The 18,765-nt window shown below is 43.0% G+C and overlaps 1 protein-coding gene across 2 annotated transcripts in view; it reads left to right on the top strand.

Annotated features, from left to right (window-relative positions):
• LOC106654416 overlaps positions 1 to 18,765 on the top strand; it is a 29,591-nt gene continuing 10,826 nt past the window's right edge. Inside the window, exons 1-2 of one of the 2 annotated variants that reach the window (XM_014374268.2) lie at positions 1 to 707; positions 11,435 to 11,555. In XM_014374268.2, coding sequence (XP_014229754.1) covers positions 582 to 707; positions 11,435 to 11,555 — 247 coding nt within the window. In that variant the 5' untranslated portion in view covers positions 1 to 581. The remainder of the gene's footprint in view (positions 708 to 11,434; positions 11,556 to 18,765) is intronic. The other variant, XM_014374275.2, reaches the window with a different exon arrangement.

Here is an 18,765-nt window from a genome sequence, read left to right as displayed (position 1 = left end):
ATGCTCCGCGCTCTGCAGCGCTCTTCAGTCCCGCGATAAAACACGTAGCGCGAGCACACAGACGCACTACCCAAGTAGGAGCAGCAGCGAGAGGAGAGCGCGCGCGCCCGTTACTACACTGTTGGTACCGTTTTCGAAACTCCGAAATTTCGAATAACCAAAAAAAAAACAACAGCGGTCGTGTATATGTGTGGCAGTTGTAGCTATATAGTTGTGTGATATAGTATATATAGCAGCTGCAGTTGTGCGAGTGTGTTTTATGCATAGAAAATATAATTTCTTTTTCTAAATAAAATCGTGTGCGGTCGCTTGCGGACGAGCTGCCATGCGAGCCGATCCCCGCTGTGCTAATAATCGTAATAATCATAAAAAAGTAGCAGGTGCTCGTAAGCTCGTTCATCCAAAGTGCTAAAGGTGCCAAATAATACAAAAAATTTAAAAAATCACAACACCGATCGAGAGAGTGCATCTCATTCGACCCTCCAAAAGTTTCCAAATAGAAACGAGCGAAAGATTCGCCGAGTTTATTTTTCAAATATCTAAAGTTTAGAACGTAGAGGCGAAGAAACCGCTATTTCAAGATGCCTTGCTCAGCAGTGACGCTCTCTCTGGCCACGATAACCGGCATCATAGCCACGGCGCTCCTGGCCATTGCCTTCTCCACCGACAATTGGCTCTTCACTGAGGTCAAACGTCATCAAATACAGGTAAGAGACAGACAGATGGATGAGAGTAAGAAAAAGGGGACGATTACACGCCTTCTTCCCTTTTTGCACCGCGACTGCGACGCGCTTTTAACCCTTTTTTGTATACGTATGAAACGCGCGCAGCACACAGACACGGAGCAGTCTTGGCACTTGTTGCGCTGTTGCTCATTCTCTCGTTTTCTCTCCGCGCCGCAGTCTGCGAGGAGGCCTCTTCTTCTTCTCTTCTATATACATGTATGTGTGTTGGTGTGTGCGTTTGTGTGCACTCGGCGCTGCTGTTGCCGCTGCTACATAATAGCGCGTCTTGTGTCTCGAAGAATGCAACAACGAGCGAGCGCGCGGCGCGCAGCAGAGAGAAGCACCAACGCACACCACCACCAACACTCTGACAAACAATCTTGCCTGCCTACCGGTGTGCTATGCAGGTATATAGTCTCGCGCTTATACACACAAACATACACACAGGTGGATTATGTTCCCTCTTTGCCTCGTAGTCGTCGTCGTCTTTGCTCGTCCTTGCTATGCTGCTGCTGCAACAGCAGCTCTGTTCTATTTTTATATATCCTATCCTGTCCGTCCGTATCTCTACTAGTGGCTCGGCGAGTCCTTTGCCTTCGCTAACAACTCTTTTCTACGAAAATTTTCTACCTAATGACGACGACGACGATGATGAGACTGCGACTCCGATTTCAAAATAGGTGTTGGCGTGCCGGAAGAAACGATTCCGGATAGTTTCGCGAATTTCGTGCTAATAGTATTATAACGACAAAATTATGCTTGGACTTTTCAATTAGTTACAAATAGGTAGAGCACACGCGTGTAGGCACGCATAAACGAACATAACTGGAATGCGTACCTATATATAATAAACGTGTATCTATGCCATTATAAACATTGGCAAATTTACGCCCCGACACATACCGAAAGTCTATTTACTCGACTCCGCCGCCGCCTGATTCTCGGTAAAGACGGCGATGATGATCGGTATTATACGATACTGTATATACAACGCATATAATGTAACGTAAATACATTGAAAATATTATGCGCGGCGCAAAAAATAAAGAAGAAAAGACAAAATGTCGCCGCCGTCGTCGTCGTAGTCCTCGGGTGTCACTTAATATAGGATAGTAATGAGCTTGCTAAACTGGATATTGAAAGACCGGGAGAGAGAGAGAGACGGTGGAAATGAATGAACACAACAGCAGAAGCACAAAAAAAGGAGCTGCCGAGCCTCGTCGTAATATCGCGCGTGCATAGCCCACTTTTGACCAGTTTTCAGATGTGCGTGTGTATGTAATAATAATCACGACGGTGCGGGGACTAGTTTTGATATTATACGGCAAATCTCGCTTGCACAGACACACACAGACTTTATATGATATTGGCAGTCAAAAGAACGACTGACTCTATATTACGCCTTTATAAATATGCCATCTTTGCAGGTATACATGCTCTGAACACATAGCACCTCCTTCATAGCCCGTGTGCATAGTCGCCTATGTTTATGTGTCTGCGCGTAGTTGTATTATATACGTGTCGGTGTGCGCTTTATAATGTAACGGTTCGAGAAGCCGAGGAGACGCACACCTATACCTATATACGTTGTATATATACACAGGTCTACTTTCCTATTCTCGTCTACGTGTATTAACGCACGCATGTATATAAGACAGCAACTTTTTTAATACGCACACACATACACACACACGTGTGTGCACGAGGCTGAAACTCATTCGGCAGCTCTTTCGAGTATAGTGTCCATTTAGGAGTTTGTATAAAGCGTACTATACAATATACAAACGAGAAGAGAAAGCAAAAAGTTTCGTGTATAGTAGTAGACGTGCGTAAACGAGTCCGAACTGGAGCTTTAATATATGGAGTACGTCAGAAGTTTCTTCTTCTGTTTCACGTGGATTCATTATATATTATTCCATCGAAACGAGCTAGAGATGATTTTTGTCAAGACGTGATCACACTATGGTACCGGCGCAAAAACGTACTGAAAAATCGGCCGATTTTTTCTACTCGCGTACTTCCGGTCTCGTTGAGAAATTATAATAATATACGATGGTTCATAACGGTTTTTGACTATATACGTATCTACCTGCGGGTGTCTCCTAAGTGATCACGAGAATCGTACATCAATTAGCATGGATACGTCCTACATCATGCGCGCAATAAAAAACAAATTATGAAGCATTAACGCACGCTGATTTATAAACAATACGTTGTCATATGCCGAGTCGTGGCGGAAGTTGCCAACTCTGTCTTAGCAACAGCATCGAGGGCACGAAGGAGCGCTCGTAAAAGACAGCGAAAGAGAAAGAAAGAGAGATAAAACCCTTGAAGCGCATCTGCAGCGTGTGCAACACACACACACACACAAGTTAACCTCCGTTTATTATATTACAACACCCGCACATACACACCGAGCTGTGAATTCAATTTTTTTCTTCAAACTTATAAGCTCACCCGACTTTATGCATAAAACTCGGGATTTGCCGATTTTCGACGCCGATTCGCCTCGCGTGTACGTACTCATACTCTAGCTCCAAGTACGCGACGTGGAAAAATTTTGCGACATTTCGTCCTCGTAACTCGAGATTCAAGACCACTCGGCGGCCGATCATCAGACATTCGTTCATTAATCACATAGGCGCGTATATGGGATGAGATATATATAAATAATATCGTCGTATATGATAATTCGAGTTTAGTCTCGTACGTTGTCGAAGCGGTCGATGATGCATTGTTTTGCCACTCGAAAAATTACGTATTAACCCAGCCTCGATCATCAAATAAAACGCTTATCCACGCAGTGTTCTTGGTCGCGCTATATACGTCTACATATCTACGCGCACGAGATACCGGAGTCAAGGATAAAAACTCATGAATATTCGTCGTCTGTAGATATTGCTCGCGACTCGAGCTTATAATGTACCGTAGCTCAATTGGAATTTCAAAAACGCCAAACACGACTTGAATAACGTTAAATATAAATCCGTGAACTCGTTCGGTACAGATCGATCGTCGAGCGACACAGCGACGTATTAAGCTCGCTAGCTCAAAACGCACAGGTATAGGATCGGTAATATTATACATGTGTTTGTGTTAGGTATATTGGTCGAGGCACCTGTTGAATTCGCCCACACGATATACACGCTTATAGTTTTCGGCCCTCGAAATCCACGTCGTACGTATTATCTGTACAATGCATCTCTCTCTCTCTCTCTCTCTCTCTCGCGGGCGAGCCCACGAAGCCGCAAAGCAGCTCAACGAAGGGATAAAAAAAGAGAAGAAACCACCGAGTGAGGAAGAATTTCGGAGCGAATCTTCGGGGAGGCCGTAATATTATAAATATAATAATACTCGAGGAAGAAAAAAAAAGAGAATCAAGAAGAGACGATACCGAACGAAGAGGAGAGCACATATTATAATGTATAATAATATCGCGATGGATAAGGCGACGCCTGTGTGTGTGTGTGTGTGTGTGTGTGTGTACGAAAACAGAGAAGCGAATGTGCTTTTCTGCGAGCCATACGAGAGCTCTGCAAAGCACTACATAATGCGTGTGTGTGAGTGTGTATACATGTGTGCTGGCTGTGTATGGAATGGGTGCGCCGCTTCTCTCTCTCTCGGTCTTTCTCTGACAGCAGACCGCGCAGCAGAGCTCTCGGAGCTCGAGGAATGCCGATCCCCTTATAATGGAAAACCGCTCCGGGTGGTGCAGCACACACAAACACACACACACATTTCATACATACGTCTCTCTTTCCACGTATACATATATAGCTCGAGCGAGCGAGTGCATATTATTATGTATATATCGTAATATATATAACTTGCCGCCAGCCAGCTAGCGCACGCGCACGCACACATGCAAATGCACTTACGCGCGGTACGGTGCGGTATCGGTACGACGCATCCCTTTAAATAATCCACAATGCGTGGGTGCAACGTATCGCGCAAAGTATGTAATCTCTTTTACAGCATTTTCATACACGTACCACGTGTGGTGGTGGCCTATAAGCTGCTGCTGCTGCTCTTGGCTGTGGACTAATTCACTTAAAATGCGAAAAACAAACGTTATCCTATTTCGTTACTTACTATAGCGCAAAGAGCTTCCTCGTAACGCAGCACTCCATCATCGTCGCTCGTTATTATTATTATTAATTCTTATACGCACGGAATATAGTGATTAAAGAAAAAATTGAAAAACGTATTACGCCAACGGTGTCGACTTGATATAATAATAACGTAATAATTCAGCCTCGGCTTACCTACTATACGTTATGATTAAGAAAAACGGATGGATAAATAATAAAGAAATAAGCGAGTTGTGGTGCGCGCGTTACGCGTTACGCGCGAAAAACGAATGGAAGATAAATGTAAGCGCACGTGTGTGTGTGATGCAGAGCAGGGCGCGCGAGCGAGATACGGTACAAGGAATTATTAAGCTATATTGAATAATAAAGAGATGGATCCTTCTATGCGTTGTAAGCGCGTTATAAAGCTCTTGAATATGTATGTGCATCATGCGTATGGTCGATAATTATCCTACAGTGGCGTTAGTCGAGAGTCGAGCTTTGCCTAGTCGTATAGTACAATATACATAATGAACACACATACGTACACACAATGTTATTTACGGACTCGTTACGGTTGCGCATTATGTGTTATACATGTGCTGTATGTATAACGCGTATGAATACACGTGTACAACACAGAAAATGGAAAGAGAAAGAGAGAGAAAAATTGGCGTATCGCATGAGCTGCGTCGTTTAGCATGCGACTTTTCGTACGTTGTAGTGCAGTATAAGAGTCATTAACGCGCGAAGGAGTGTGCGTTGTAATAACGACATATGAGAGAGCGAGATGTATCTTTTGAGGAATAGAAATGAACGAGTCGACGCGTGTACGCGGGGACGTAGATTCGTGAAAGTTAAGGAGTTATATAGACGACAAATCATTATTTCCAATCGTAAAAATATACCATTTGGGTATCTCGATAATCGTAAAATTTAAGAAATATCACAATTTTCACGTGTAAAAAATTTCCAATGACGGGGCGCGTCGAGAGCGAATTGCTGCTGCTGCTAAATTAACGCGTAGATAGAGACGCACTTGCGAAAGGTGCGATAAAAACGAAATCGATTTTCATTTCTATAACGACGATGTAGCAGCATCAGTGGTATAGTAGTAATAGTATTTGTGCGCGCACGCATATAATCATTAATCCTTATATAGGCCGCGCGCATTATATACATCCATAGGCAGTTTGGCGGTGGCGGCGGTGCACGTGCACTTTCGAACTTTTTCTCTTGTCGCTCTCGTTATAGAGCGCGCAAGCCTCGTAAAATCGGTATACGTACAGAGTAGCAAGTAGACTCGCGTTTACGACGACGACGACGACGACGCAGGGTGGTGCTGCTGCATATGATATTGCCATTACCAAATGAGGATGAACGAGATATCCCGCGGCGACGACGCGATTTCGACTTGACTTTTACTTGTTGTTCGGCGGCTACAAAAAAAAAGCAACAACAACGACTTCGAACGAAAACGAAGCCTGCGTAGATCGGTGTATGTATAATGTAAAAGAAAATATAAATAAATAAAAGTACAATCATAGTAAGCTATTGTCTTTCGATAATGCACTCACACACACTTATATAGGCGCGCAGGGTCTCGAGGAATCACTGCCGCGCGCGCGTGGAAAAGTAGATCGTGGGTAAACCGCACATACATGCGGCACCGAGTATAATAACATTATAGCCTTTTTTTTCCATTTCGCGGTGCATATCGCTCGGAAAAGCGCCCATAAGCGGCGCCTACTACGTGCGAGCTGCTAGCGATTGTTACAAAATTTATCCTTGGCTCGCATTGTAAAAATGACTTATACACGCACAAGTACACGCGTACATTGTCAATGATCACGATCTGGCAGATGAGGCACACACACGCACGTATATATAATACACAACTCGTATAACGATACGAAAAAGATTTTACTCTCGATACGGCGTGCGTATGTGTACGCGCGGCTCGCAGTCGTTTTGTACGTAACGAGAGGAGAGAGAGAGAGAGATTTTATAAACGACACGCGTTGCAGTTTGATTTTATCAATGACGAGGCTGGCAATTGCCGCATTTTCTCTCTCGTATTTTACCGCTCGCGGGCCCGCGCAGTACAGATAATAACGCGATTGTATATAGGAGAGAGAGAGACTGCTATATAGCTTATCTCGGAGCTATTGTTGATCTCGAGAGATCTTTTCAGTTTTTTTCGTACTTTCGTACTTTATTAATACCGATCGCGGAGTGCTCTAGCGAGAGATAGGTCGGCGATCGGCACGTATACCATGTAAGCCAGGCGAAAGAAAAACGATTGTGCTAGATATTTTGAGACTTGTGTAATAATATTGAAAAATCTCTTTCTAATAGATGCTCATCTCTTTCTCCCGCGTGGCGCACACGCTTATCGTAATAAGTAATTGTTTCGAACTCGATCGAATAATATATGGATTAAATCGTATATGTACACAAATAAAAATAGCTTCACTTATCCACTTGAGCCAGCAACAGCAGCAGCACATTATATCCCCAAGAAAGTTTAATCGAAATCATTGGATTATAAGGCTTATTACACAGATCGTGAGCTCTGTGCGCCAGCTCGCCGCCAATTCTCCGCGATCGAGGTGAAAGTGGAGCCTTATTTCGTGTACATGTATATGTGCGCGCGAGGGAGAGAAACGCACGAGAAGTATTTACCGGTTTGTTGTTTTTTTTTTTTAAATTTGTTGTGCGAGTTTGCTCCCGTGCAGCGTAGCTTTTATCGAATGTAAGGCAAAGAATCAATATTGGAAACTGCCGACGACGTCTATATCGCACGCGCATTCACACGCGCGGGGAAAAATCGAAAAATCGATCGATAACGCGTAAAATATTTTCCTCGTGTGTCGAGCTGACCGATAATTGCGAAGAAATACCGAGTGCGTGTTAATCCGGCCCAATTTATCCCGTTTTTTTTGCTGCGGACACGACAAAAATGTGTGTGAGTAAGTACGAACGAATTTCGATTTCATCGCTTGTGTGTGTCCGTGGCACATGTTTGAATTCCCGTTAGGCATGTTAGCAGCAGCCTCCGGGCGAGATTTTCGACAAAACGCGTACGTATCCCCCAAAAGCCTATATACAGGACTTTCACGCTCGTGGAATTTCAAAGTCGAATATTCTCACCGAAAAATTCCAATCGTCGTCGTCGCCGTCGTCGTGACATTACTTACTCCCGGCATATAAAAATAATACGTGTCCATGCGTATGTAATGTCAATTACGAAATGTTTACAAAATATATAGGCTAGATCTCGTTAGAAAATAACACGCATAACGCATACGTCAAACTGGGCCACGCAGCTCGCACTGCGTGTATAAATATATATATAGGTACTCTCTCGCGTTGAATCCGATTTATTAACTCGCGGGCAAGTATACTGAACAGACTCTCGCGGCCGTTCGATCATTGCCTCTAAAATGTATATATAGATAGATAGTCGACTCGAGCTATCCGCGAATGCAGCGTTATCCTCTAGAAATAGCCGCGCGCACGATTATAAACGGGGAAACTGCGCTCGCACGCGAGATTTTTCCGCTGCAACGATCGCTCTAAACGTCCGCGCTCTTATACCTACATAATATACAGCACACGTATATAAGTGTTATTATTTCGTACCCGAAGTGTGTGTGTGTGTGTGTGTGTGTGTGTGTGTATACATTACATGCACAGCGCAGCGATCGGCCAAGAGAATCGCAAGAGTAAGTCGAAGAGTTCGACGACCCAATGGAATATATTATACATACATATAGTCAAGATTGCGCTTTTAAAGCCGAGGAGAATCTCGAATATGTAGGCGCAGACACGTCGATCGGTCGAGCTTTGAGATCGATTGTTCGAGGAAGTTATGCGAGCTGCCGCTGCTGCGCACAGCACACAAAGTGTCTGACTCACCTGTTGCTTTATAGCCTATATATGTGTACAGCCGATCGAGTGGTATATAAAGCTCCGTATATAATACATATAGTTTTCGGAGGGATATAGGTCAGCTGTCACGGGTTTCCTATTCGTGTCTACAGGTATACATTATATATTAAATATCCCATTTGTATGAATGAATGAATGAATGAACGAAACGGTGAATTTTTACGCGAACTTAATGTGCGGTCGCGCAGACGAATCATAAATTATCGTTACGATACATTATTACGAACGAATTTTTATCAACTCAGCGCGTACACTACTCGCGACTTGTAAGGTTAAATACCATACACAAACGAGAGAGAGTAAAATACACGTGTTAGGACCAGCGTGTATAAATATGAATGCACCTCCTCTCACGCGTGCAGCAGCAGTGCGCTCGGTTCTCGAAGGAGAGAGAGAGAGAAAAAAAAACTCTTATCCGCGTGCTATGTTGCTGCAGCAGCATTTAAACTTGAAACTCGCTCACGAAGTAATTAAAATAATGGCATTTCTCACGCTTTATAAGCGCGCCCGCGCGCGAGAACATCGTCCGCACGGAGCCAAAAGCGAGCGGCGAAAGTTCATGGCTGCGTTTGGATACGTGTATAAAGTTTAATATATTAATACACACGTGCATTTTCATCGTGTATATTATAATAACGTACACACGATCCGAATCAAAAATGTCTGTGCCTTGTATGTGCGCCACAACGAGAGTATCGCTATCGTGTAAATCGATATCGGGATCTAAAAACGCGAATTTTTTTCCCCCAAGTATTTTTTCGATAACACGCGTGTAGCTTGAGACTTTCGGTTCAATTTTCTGCGAACGGGAGAGCGCGAGAGATCGTCCAAGTTCGCGCACGATCGCAATGCAGCGGCGGCGGCGGCGCTTTATACGTATAATCGACGCGCGGTGAAAACCGTGCACTGGACTGCGGCGCTTCTATATATCCAGGCCAGCGCACGAGTGGAGAGATATATAACTTTTACATCGGCCACATCCGATCTTTATAATTTTCCATTTCGACTTTTGTTGTCGTATGGTAGTAAAGTTGCGTCTTATTTTCCCGTTTTCGCTTCCTTTCGAGACGCGCGAAAATACGTATCCTAGAAGCGAGCGAACGCGCGCACGACGCGCTATTTTTCCCTCTTCTTTTCTGTGTGGTTTTTTTTTTTTGCTTTATTATTTCTCTTGCGACGACGATCGCACGAAGCGTTACCGTAAGTCTCTCTAGCTCCGCAGGTGTATATATGGAGCTTAACCATTTAGTAGGTGATGGCCTCGACGCGATCGTGTACTTTATATAAAGAGAGACAGAAACAGAAAGAGAGAGAAAAAAGTTGCCCGTAATTAGACGTTCGTCTTGTTGTTGTCGTTGTTGTTGTTGTTGTTGTTGTTGTTGTAGTTGTTGTACACGTCAAGAGCAGGAATTGACCTCGAGAGGTGATACACACACAGACCGAGTTCGCAGCAACGTTTTTCTCCTCTTCCGTCGACCATATCGTCGATGTAGATCGAAGAATCGATCGATTCTTTTTTCTTTTTTTATTCGATACTCTCCCCTTTCTCCTCACAATCGAACATATATAAATCAAAGGACGTATCTCGATTAATTACACCGTGCTCATCGTATTTTTTTTACCGCTATTAAGCATACAGTCGGGGGCCTCCTCGTATAATCATTGCTCCAAAAAAAAAACGGACGAGGAAATGAAAAAAAAAAGAATAACTCCGACTTTCACATCGCGCACGAAAAATCATTTTTCAACCTTTTTGCGTTTGTGAACTTGTGTCTCAAATTTCACCTCGTGTGTGTGCGAATGTACAACCTCGCGTGTGTAAGTATATAACTGGGCAAAGAGAGCGAGAGGATGTGTAGCGTCGGTCGTTACAATATACATACATAATAATATTAACGACGTCCTCCGCAATGCGGTGTCTGCCGCCTCGTGTGCTAAGTGTATGTGTGTATAATATAATAATATAATAAAATACCTGTGCTCCCAAAAAACCTGCTAAAGATGACATAAGCTCTTTTGCTTTTAAATACCATCATCCGCTCTCGAACGTGTGTGTGTATATAAATCGCGCCGGGCATTGTGTGTGTCCATTCCCCTACCTATACCTTTCGACCGCATCTCTCTCTCTCAACGCGGTGAGCGTGAGTCGTCGAAAGTTTCTCGAGCTTCGATGGATATCGATGGTATAATATGCGTTGCGTGCAAAGTTATATATGCATCACCTTCTTTTCTTCTTTTTATGCCTGCGCGATGTCTTCGATTGTATTTGGATCGTTAAGTGCGCGTGCAGACGAGCGCGCCTCGCCCTATTACCAACGCGCTCCTATTTATATATGTGGAAAAAAGACAGTATATAATAATCGTCGAAACAATGATGGAAATTTGACATTAAAAAAAAAAAAAGAAAAAGAAAAGATTATAACAAGAACTCGATATTCTAAAACTCAACGACCCATATATCTCGTTTATGTACCACGAACTCTCTCTCTATGTTCGCGACACGAGAGATATGCAACACGCGCCACTGACTCGTTTAAATGCGGCCTTTCTCGGTGTAATTCGAACGCAGCAGTCCCCGAGCGAGTATGCGCGATATAATACAAACAAAAAAAAAAAACCTGTATTGTCTATACCTCGTCATTAATGCGTGCTTAATTTTTTGTTCGTTTGTTTGTTTTAACGCAGCAATACTTAACCCAACATCCAGACAGCGTCTCGATCGAAGCTTTCGAGAAGAAGTTCTACTACTACACGAGGACGCACGGCCTCTTCAGGATATGCTTTCCCAAGGAAAAGCCACAAATACGTGAGTATTTATTATCGTAATATGTGATAATCTCGATATATTCTTGGAAGAAAAAAAAATATAATATGCATAATATTTTGTATTTACTTCGGCTTTTAACTCGCATACATACGAGATCTTCCGACTTAAGTGAGAGAGAGAGAAAAAGAGCCCGGGCTTGAAACAATATTCACGAACGTATATACACTTTCACTCTTACGTTGTGCATCACAAACTATCGCACACACATACACACACACGCGCGAGGTCAAACGAAATTTAAAAGGACTCGAGAGACGTCTCTCTCTTTCTCTCTCTCGACTGGAATGCGGTTTAAAAAGACTTTTCTTCTTTCTTTTCTTTTTTTTTCATCATTTCATTATAGGCGTGCATACCACTACTAGCCGAGAGGTGACATTTTCGCTCCTCTTTTTTTCTCGTTCTTTCGCGTCAGCTGTTGCAAAAATTAACTTTTGCCGATCGGGTGCAGCAGGTATACCTACTATAAAAATACACGTACTAAATAGACAGCAAATACAAGTTGGAATGCCGAGTACTTGCGAGAGAGTTAGAAAGCTCTCGCACACCAATATTATCCAAGCGTATGTGTGTGTGTGTGCTGCGTGTAAAAAGCAATACTTGGCTGTATTCTCTTCTTTTCTCTCCGGATGCGTAAATGTATAATACTTTTATGTGTGTACATTGAACATTAGACTAAAACAACTAGCCGCGGAGCATTTGCGGAAAATTTACGCGTACGCGTTAAAACGTCCCCAATTTGCATCGGCGCGCGCGCGCTCGTCTCGCGTACAATAATTTTTCCAAAGGGATATCTCGTCGAGCTGTGAAAAAAAAACCAACCTATAATACATAATGTACTTATTACGGACCAGTGTCTGTATCTGCGAGCTGCTGCACCTCGATTCCGAATCGGGCAAATTGCAGGTTTTATAATATACACAAACGAACTCGCGCGCGGGACACTGCATTTGAACACATAAAATAAACGAGACGTGTATATCGATTGCACAATGCGAGCCTCGATATACGTCGTATTGTGACTTTAATAGCTAAAAAAAGAGGAAAAAAATCGAGGCAAGCAAATGAAACAACGAACATGTCTTTATACGTATCTTTACTCCGCGATCATCTCTTCCCTCTATGCGAGCTTAGATGTTCGCGTCTGATTTTGCTCATGCGGCCTCACGTACTTATATCTCCACAGTTTCGTATCTATATATAAAAACACTCGCATGCACACACACACATATATTACATTATCGATTGCGTAATTCGACGGTCCGTAAGTGTACACGATGGACGGGATAATGTACATCGTATATACACACTGCCGCTATATAAGTTCATTATACGCGAGCCGTGTACAAAAGTTTCATTAAAACGAGACAGAGAGAGAGAGAGAGAGAAAAAAAGGACAATTTGAGCGTCAATTCGATTAGAAGCAAAATAAACGTTGCCGAGCTTTGGATATTATATATAATTACATAAACTGACGATCGTTGTTGCGCTCGTGTCAAAGAAGAAGATAATGAAAGCCGGTTAATTTGGAAGAGAGACACAGAAAGACGTAGAGTGAAATCGAGCCGGACGATTATACTGCTGTTTATACTATATATTAAAAAAATTATCAACCGCAACAATGATACTCCGTATGGCTCGAGTGTGATCTGAGTTGTAATTCGTTTTTCCGCAGCTCGAGAAAAAGAATCTCATACACCGACTCGACGTTACGTAAGATCGTTTTCTTTCAGGGCGCGCACAAATTTTTTCCACTCGGCCAAGCGATTCACCCTTTCTCTCTCTCTCTTTCTTTCTCTCTGTAAAATCGAGTTCGTAATCTCGTCTACCGCGTACATACACGGATGCTATATCGGTCACGAGCCGCGCAAACAATGGCAATTTTTGAACGAGCGGATTAGCATCGGTCGACGATACGCGCAGCTAAGCACCGCCAGGATAAGCAACCACACACACACACATAGACACAGCTCGTCGTTGTCGGTGCGCAGTCACTTTCTAATCTGTTTTTTTCGGATAAGCAGGTGCAAAATTAAGCTCGCTCGAAAGTAAGAGTACTGCTGCGCGCATCAAATTTTTATATACCCGATACTATATGTAGCGCATCGAAAAAAAACTCGATCGCGACGATGAGCAACCATAAATAATGTACGTTTTTATGGTATGCAAACTGTTGCAGCGACAGCAGCTGCATGCGGAGTTTGTGGTATTTTCAGACGCGCGACGACGACGAGCTGATAATTACTTTGCAATTAAACTTGATAATTCGCGAAGCGCGAGCGACAAAATAGAAAACTATACTCGGCTGCTGCGTGCATACAACGTGTAGTGCACTTCACGCACTTTCCTTCGCTCATAAAGTTGGCATCCTTTTCTACTTAAATATATTTATATTACACTCGTCATCCAATTGTATTATATTTGAGTCTGAGTGAAAGTTTTACCGCACATAATATATGAACGCGTGCATGTGTACGAGGACCCACGCGACAAAAGAGATGAAAATTAATACGATTATAATATTTGACGTCGAGACCCTAGCAATAATTGAATTGCTGCATTCGTGTCCATATTATAAGAACAATGATTCAGTCACGCCGCGTATGTACAATAAGCGCAACGTATTAAAAGCCCATAAATGCCGACTCGCATCGCACGTGAAATTATATGGATTTATTTTTACTTTCTCGCACTGTAGTATGCACACGTGATTCGATGATATTTGAGTTCGTTACAATTATCCCGTGCAAAAATCGTCGTCGTCATCGTCGAGATAATACTTTTCCCTCGTGTGTATAATAAATACAGCAACTGAACACGCCAAAAGTGTGAAAACGGTTGTTTGTAAATGAATTTCACAACAACATTGGCGCGAGGAACTCACAACGACGACGAAAACTTCGATCGAAGACAGCACGAGACCTACTTAAAATCGAATCTCCGATTGAGCAACTTTTCCTCTTGCTCGCATCGACGATAAACGAATTCCTTAAACAATTTTTCTTTCCTTATTTTTATTTTTTTTTTTTTGCCGAGCTTCCCACCTCATTTCTTACGTGTGGAACTTCTTATTGTAACGTTTGATAGGATAGTAAATCGTGCGAGTTACTCGGTCGAACGACATCTATAGTAGCCTCGAGCACATGTTTACACTCTTTAAATCATAGCCTGCGTAGAGTCAGTACACGTTAGGACGTCGCAGCGTAAACAAAGAGAGCCCAACGTTTCTCGCGAGACATATTAATTTTGTATAAATAAATTATAATCGATTGTGCGAGTGCGCCACCACGATGCCCATATTTCACGAAGAATTGGTGAAGTTGCGAACTGGTACCCGGTGGGATGTGATTGAGGAGCGATTCAAACTTATCGATAATCTCATCTATTTAATCGAAGAAACCATAAAATATAATTACGAACGAACAAATGCAGATGTCCGATTCGATTTACTGGCAAATATCCAACAGCATTTTCAAATGGAGCCTCTTCTCAAGACTAGCGTAACTTATAAAGCCACGAGGAAGGATGAACAAGGAGTAAAATTCATCAAGCTTATGTTTGAAATGGGCTACAGGGACGCGCCCGTTGTCGATTTACAAAAAAGGTACGTGTTGGGCCGCAGTACAGCGGTGCATTTCGCGTACAAGAGCCACGCCGCGCCCTCGGTGATCCGCGAGCTTTTCAACATCTACAACAGATTCGACCTGAATTACGTGGACGAGCGCGGAATCACGCATTTCCACATAGCCTGCCAGTTTGGCTTTCTGGACATCGTCGAGGCGTTCCTCCTCAAGGGCCTGGATCCCGATAACAAACCGAACATGAGTCCGCCGCTGTACTGCGCCGCGATGGCGGGCCAGAACGAAGTGGTCGAGCTGTTGCTGCAATACGGCGCCGACCCGAATTACGGCATTGGGTGCCACATAACGACTCTGATCTTTATCTGTCAGAAAGCCACGATTTTCAACGACGAATTGGCCGGGAATTTTCTTGCGATCTGCTACAAGCACGGCAAGCGGGTGGAAGTCGACGTCGTGGACAAGAAGGGCTGGACGGCGCTTCAATTGGCCGTGGCGAGACTCTTGCCGAATACCGCTGTCGCGATCTTGAATTATGGCGCTAGTTTGGATCAATTCGTCTTTCCCGTTGCCGATCGATTCGTGGAGGAATGGAACGTGCTGCCGGATACATCGCTCGAATTCAGATGTCATCTAGCGATGAACGCGCTGCAGATCGTCGATTGCCTAATTAAAAGAGGATACACACTGGACCAAAGTAACTACGACACGATCGTGACTTTATTACTCAGTTTCGGATTGTTCAACGATGCGCAGAATCTTGAAAATATCGACGTGAAGCTCGTGGAGAAGTTACGACATGTGCCAGTCAGTCCGAGTATGTCGGCCTTGGATCTAATAAGTTTAAAACCCCACGATGCGTTGACAAAAATACATGTAGATATACATTATGCGTCAAATCTCGTTTTCTTCATGAAAAATGTGGCCAGTATGTTGGCTTTCAGCTCGGGCAGCCAATGAACGAAGATTCAAGGCGTACTTGCTTGCAAAGCTCGTGTGATCACAAAAAGCACATTTTCGGTATTTTTCAATGTCTTCTGCTATTCGATACTTCAGATTTGCCATATCTATTCAAAAGACTAATTTAAATAAAAATTGAATTTATCATAATTTACTTGGATTTCAATTTTTTTTGTTCTTTGATTTTCCTCTCGCTTCCTATCTCGCGAGCTCGTACATATACTACTTAAGGCTTCTCTATACACACTGTAGTCGGTAACTAATTCGTGTATTTTGTACTCATTTTTTTCATTTTCTATTCAACCATTAGTCTTGAAATTTTGTGGGGGTGATCAGGAAACTAATACAAATGTGCCTATGAAGCTATTTTTTCAGATAATTGAAAAAAAAATGTTTACATTATTTATATGAAAAAATAGCTTCATAGGCACATTTGTATTAGTTTCCTGATCACTCCCACAAAATTTCAAGACCATAGGTTGTATACTAAATGAAAAAAATGGGTACAAAATACGCGAATATAGTTACCGACCGAGTGTGTATAGAGGACCCTTAAAGCAATTAATGTTTCCCTGTTTTACTGCATCTGCCACCAGCGTTTTTCTCATTCTTTCGCGCGCTTGGCCCATTTTTGCAACGACTCGAGTCGTCTTTGTAATATTATCTCTGTTACATGCACATCTCTCACGCAATAGCTAGAGACAGCTAAACGAAACTCATCTCCCGAGACGACTTTGACAAAATATACGTGTACATAGGCTTTTAACGACGACTTCGTAAAAGTTTAAAAAGAGGAAGAAGACGGAGAGGCGGCAATTGTGCTTTTGACATCGAGCGGCACGCGTGGACGACGCTCACTGCGGCGCAGAGCTGGCCAGTTCATATACCGTATACGTAGTATATACGGACACGCGCGTCAAATCGTAAAAAGACCGATTCTACCCGAGCGTATATTATACTATACACTATTGTATGGATTACACGCGGAGCTTCGTTCTGAACGATTACGAGTAACGGATGTACAGCCAGCAGCAGCAGCAGCAGCAGAAAACGCGCAACATGCACAAGACCGTTTTACGGGCTGTTGCAAATGATTCAAAAAGGAAAAAAAATGGAGGAGGGTAAGGGGGGAAGAAGGAACAAAGCGGCGCGCGGCCTTTGCGCGCGAAAAGCTCGCGCGGATTGCATTTGAAATATTTCCTTCCAGTTTTACGACCAACGGCGTTGCTGTTGCCGCTGAAATTCGCGTACACACTGCTAAAAGATGCGGATACTCTACTGGATATATATCTATTTCGCTGCTATTCCGACGCGTATTACGTACTGTTATCTTTGCTGCTGTTGGACGAGCAAGAGAGTTCAAAGATGACTCGACTCTCGCCGAGAGAGCTAGAAAGAGAAAAATATCGCAGTCAGGCATTTTACGTGAAAGAGATTTCTTATCTCGCTCTCGTTCGCCTGGACTCGATGATCCACATTTTTTTGTCTTTGGTATTTCACCGCAGCTATTCACCTACATTCAAATGTAATTAGTCAATGTACACGATCCACGCGGCACTTTAACGAGCTGCTCAAATATATGCTCGGGCAATCTTACAATGTGTACATAATGTAACAATTTGTCGAGCCGCGAAAGACTACACACACGCAGCGTTAAAAAAAAAAGAAGAAAGAAAGACTCACCGACTCGATCATTCAAGACGATAATGTAGTGCTGCACTGAATAAAATGTGTATATGCTCACGCACACACACGCAGCCCAGACACGATCACAATGGAAAATGACTGACGCAAGCGCTACTTTGTGTTATCTGCTCCTGACACCGCTGCTGCTTCTGCCTTTTTGGCTCGTATGATAAATGCGTACACCCTTTTGCGTCTCTTTGAACGTATACTCGATCGTAATCGAGTTTTTTGTATTCCAACCAAGCTCATTCAGAAGATACCGCACTACGCATCACTTTATTTTTATTTCCTCCCAAGCATCAATGGATTTCTTTTTTCCTTTCATTTCGTTGCCTCTTTTTTTTTTGTTCTATCTTGTTTTCAATTTAGCCGCTCGGTTAAACTCAAATACCAAGTATATCGTAATGCATTGTGTCACACGAGCTTGCGTGGCTTGTGAATATCAAATCAAGTCGGAGCTACCGTATATGAATGTGCGACGACAGCAGCGACCAACGACGATAAAAATGAGCGACGCGCAGAAAAATTTGTAGCTAGTCTGGTGTATCGGATTGACGGTTTAATACAATCAAATTACCTTATTATGTGCTGAAAGTTTACAAAGCTTTGATTTCGGTAAAGTTAATTGAGGAGCGCGCTTCGCGCTCCCTCTGGCAAGTGATTAATTATACTACTAGAATTTATACCATTTATACTGTTATTACGATTTTTCACTTGCAGATACATAAATGAAAGTACTCGCCATCTAGTGGCAAAATCTGGCATCAATTACCATATCATTCAATTAACGATAAATCAGTACTTCGTACTTGCAGCATTTAAAGCTCCTTGATTCTGTATCATTGATAAATTTTCGCAATACAGCCTGCGACGATGCATTCGAATACGCAGCACAATCGCAGCGACAGCAGCATCAGGCGGCAGGAAGTTTCGGTTTCGTATTTTTTTGTTGTTTTTGTTTCTCGTTC

This window comes from Trichogramma pretiosum, unplaced genomic scaffold (genome assembly GCF_000599845.2).
Source record: "Trichogramma pretiosum strain Unisexual culture from Peru unplaced genomic scaffold, Tpre_2.0 scaffold1, whole genome shotgun sequence".
NCBI lineage: Eukaryota > Metazoa > Arthropoda > Insecta > Hymenoptera > Trichogrammatidae > Trichogramma > Trichogramma pretiosum.
This window is presented reverse-complemented; position numbering and strand designations above follow the sequence as displayed.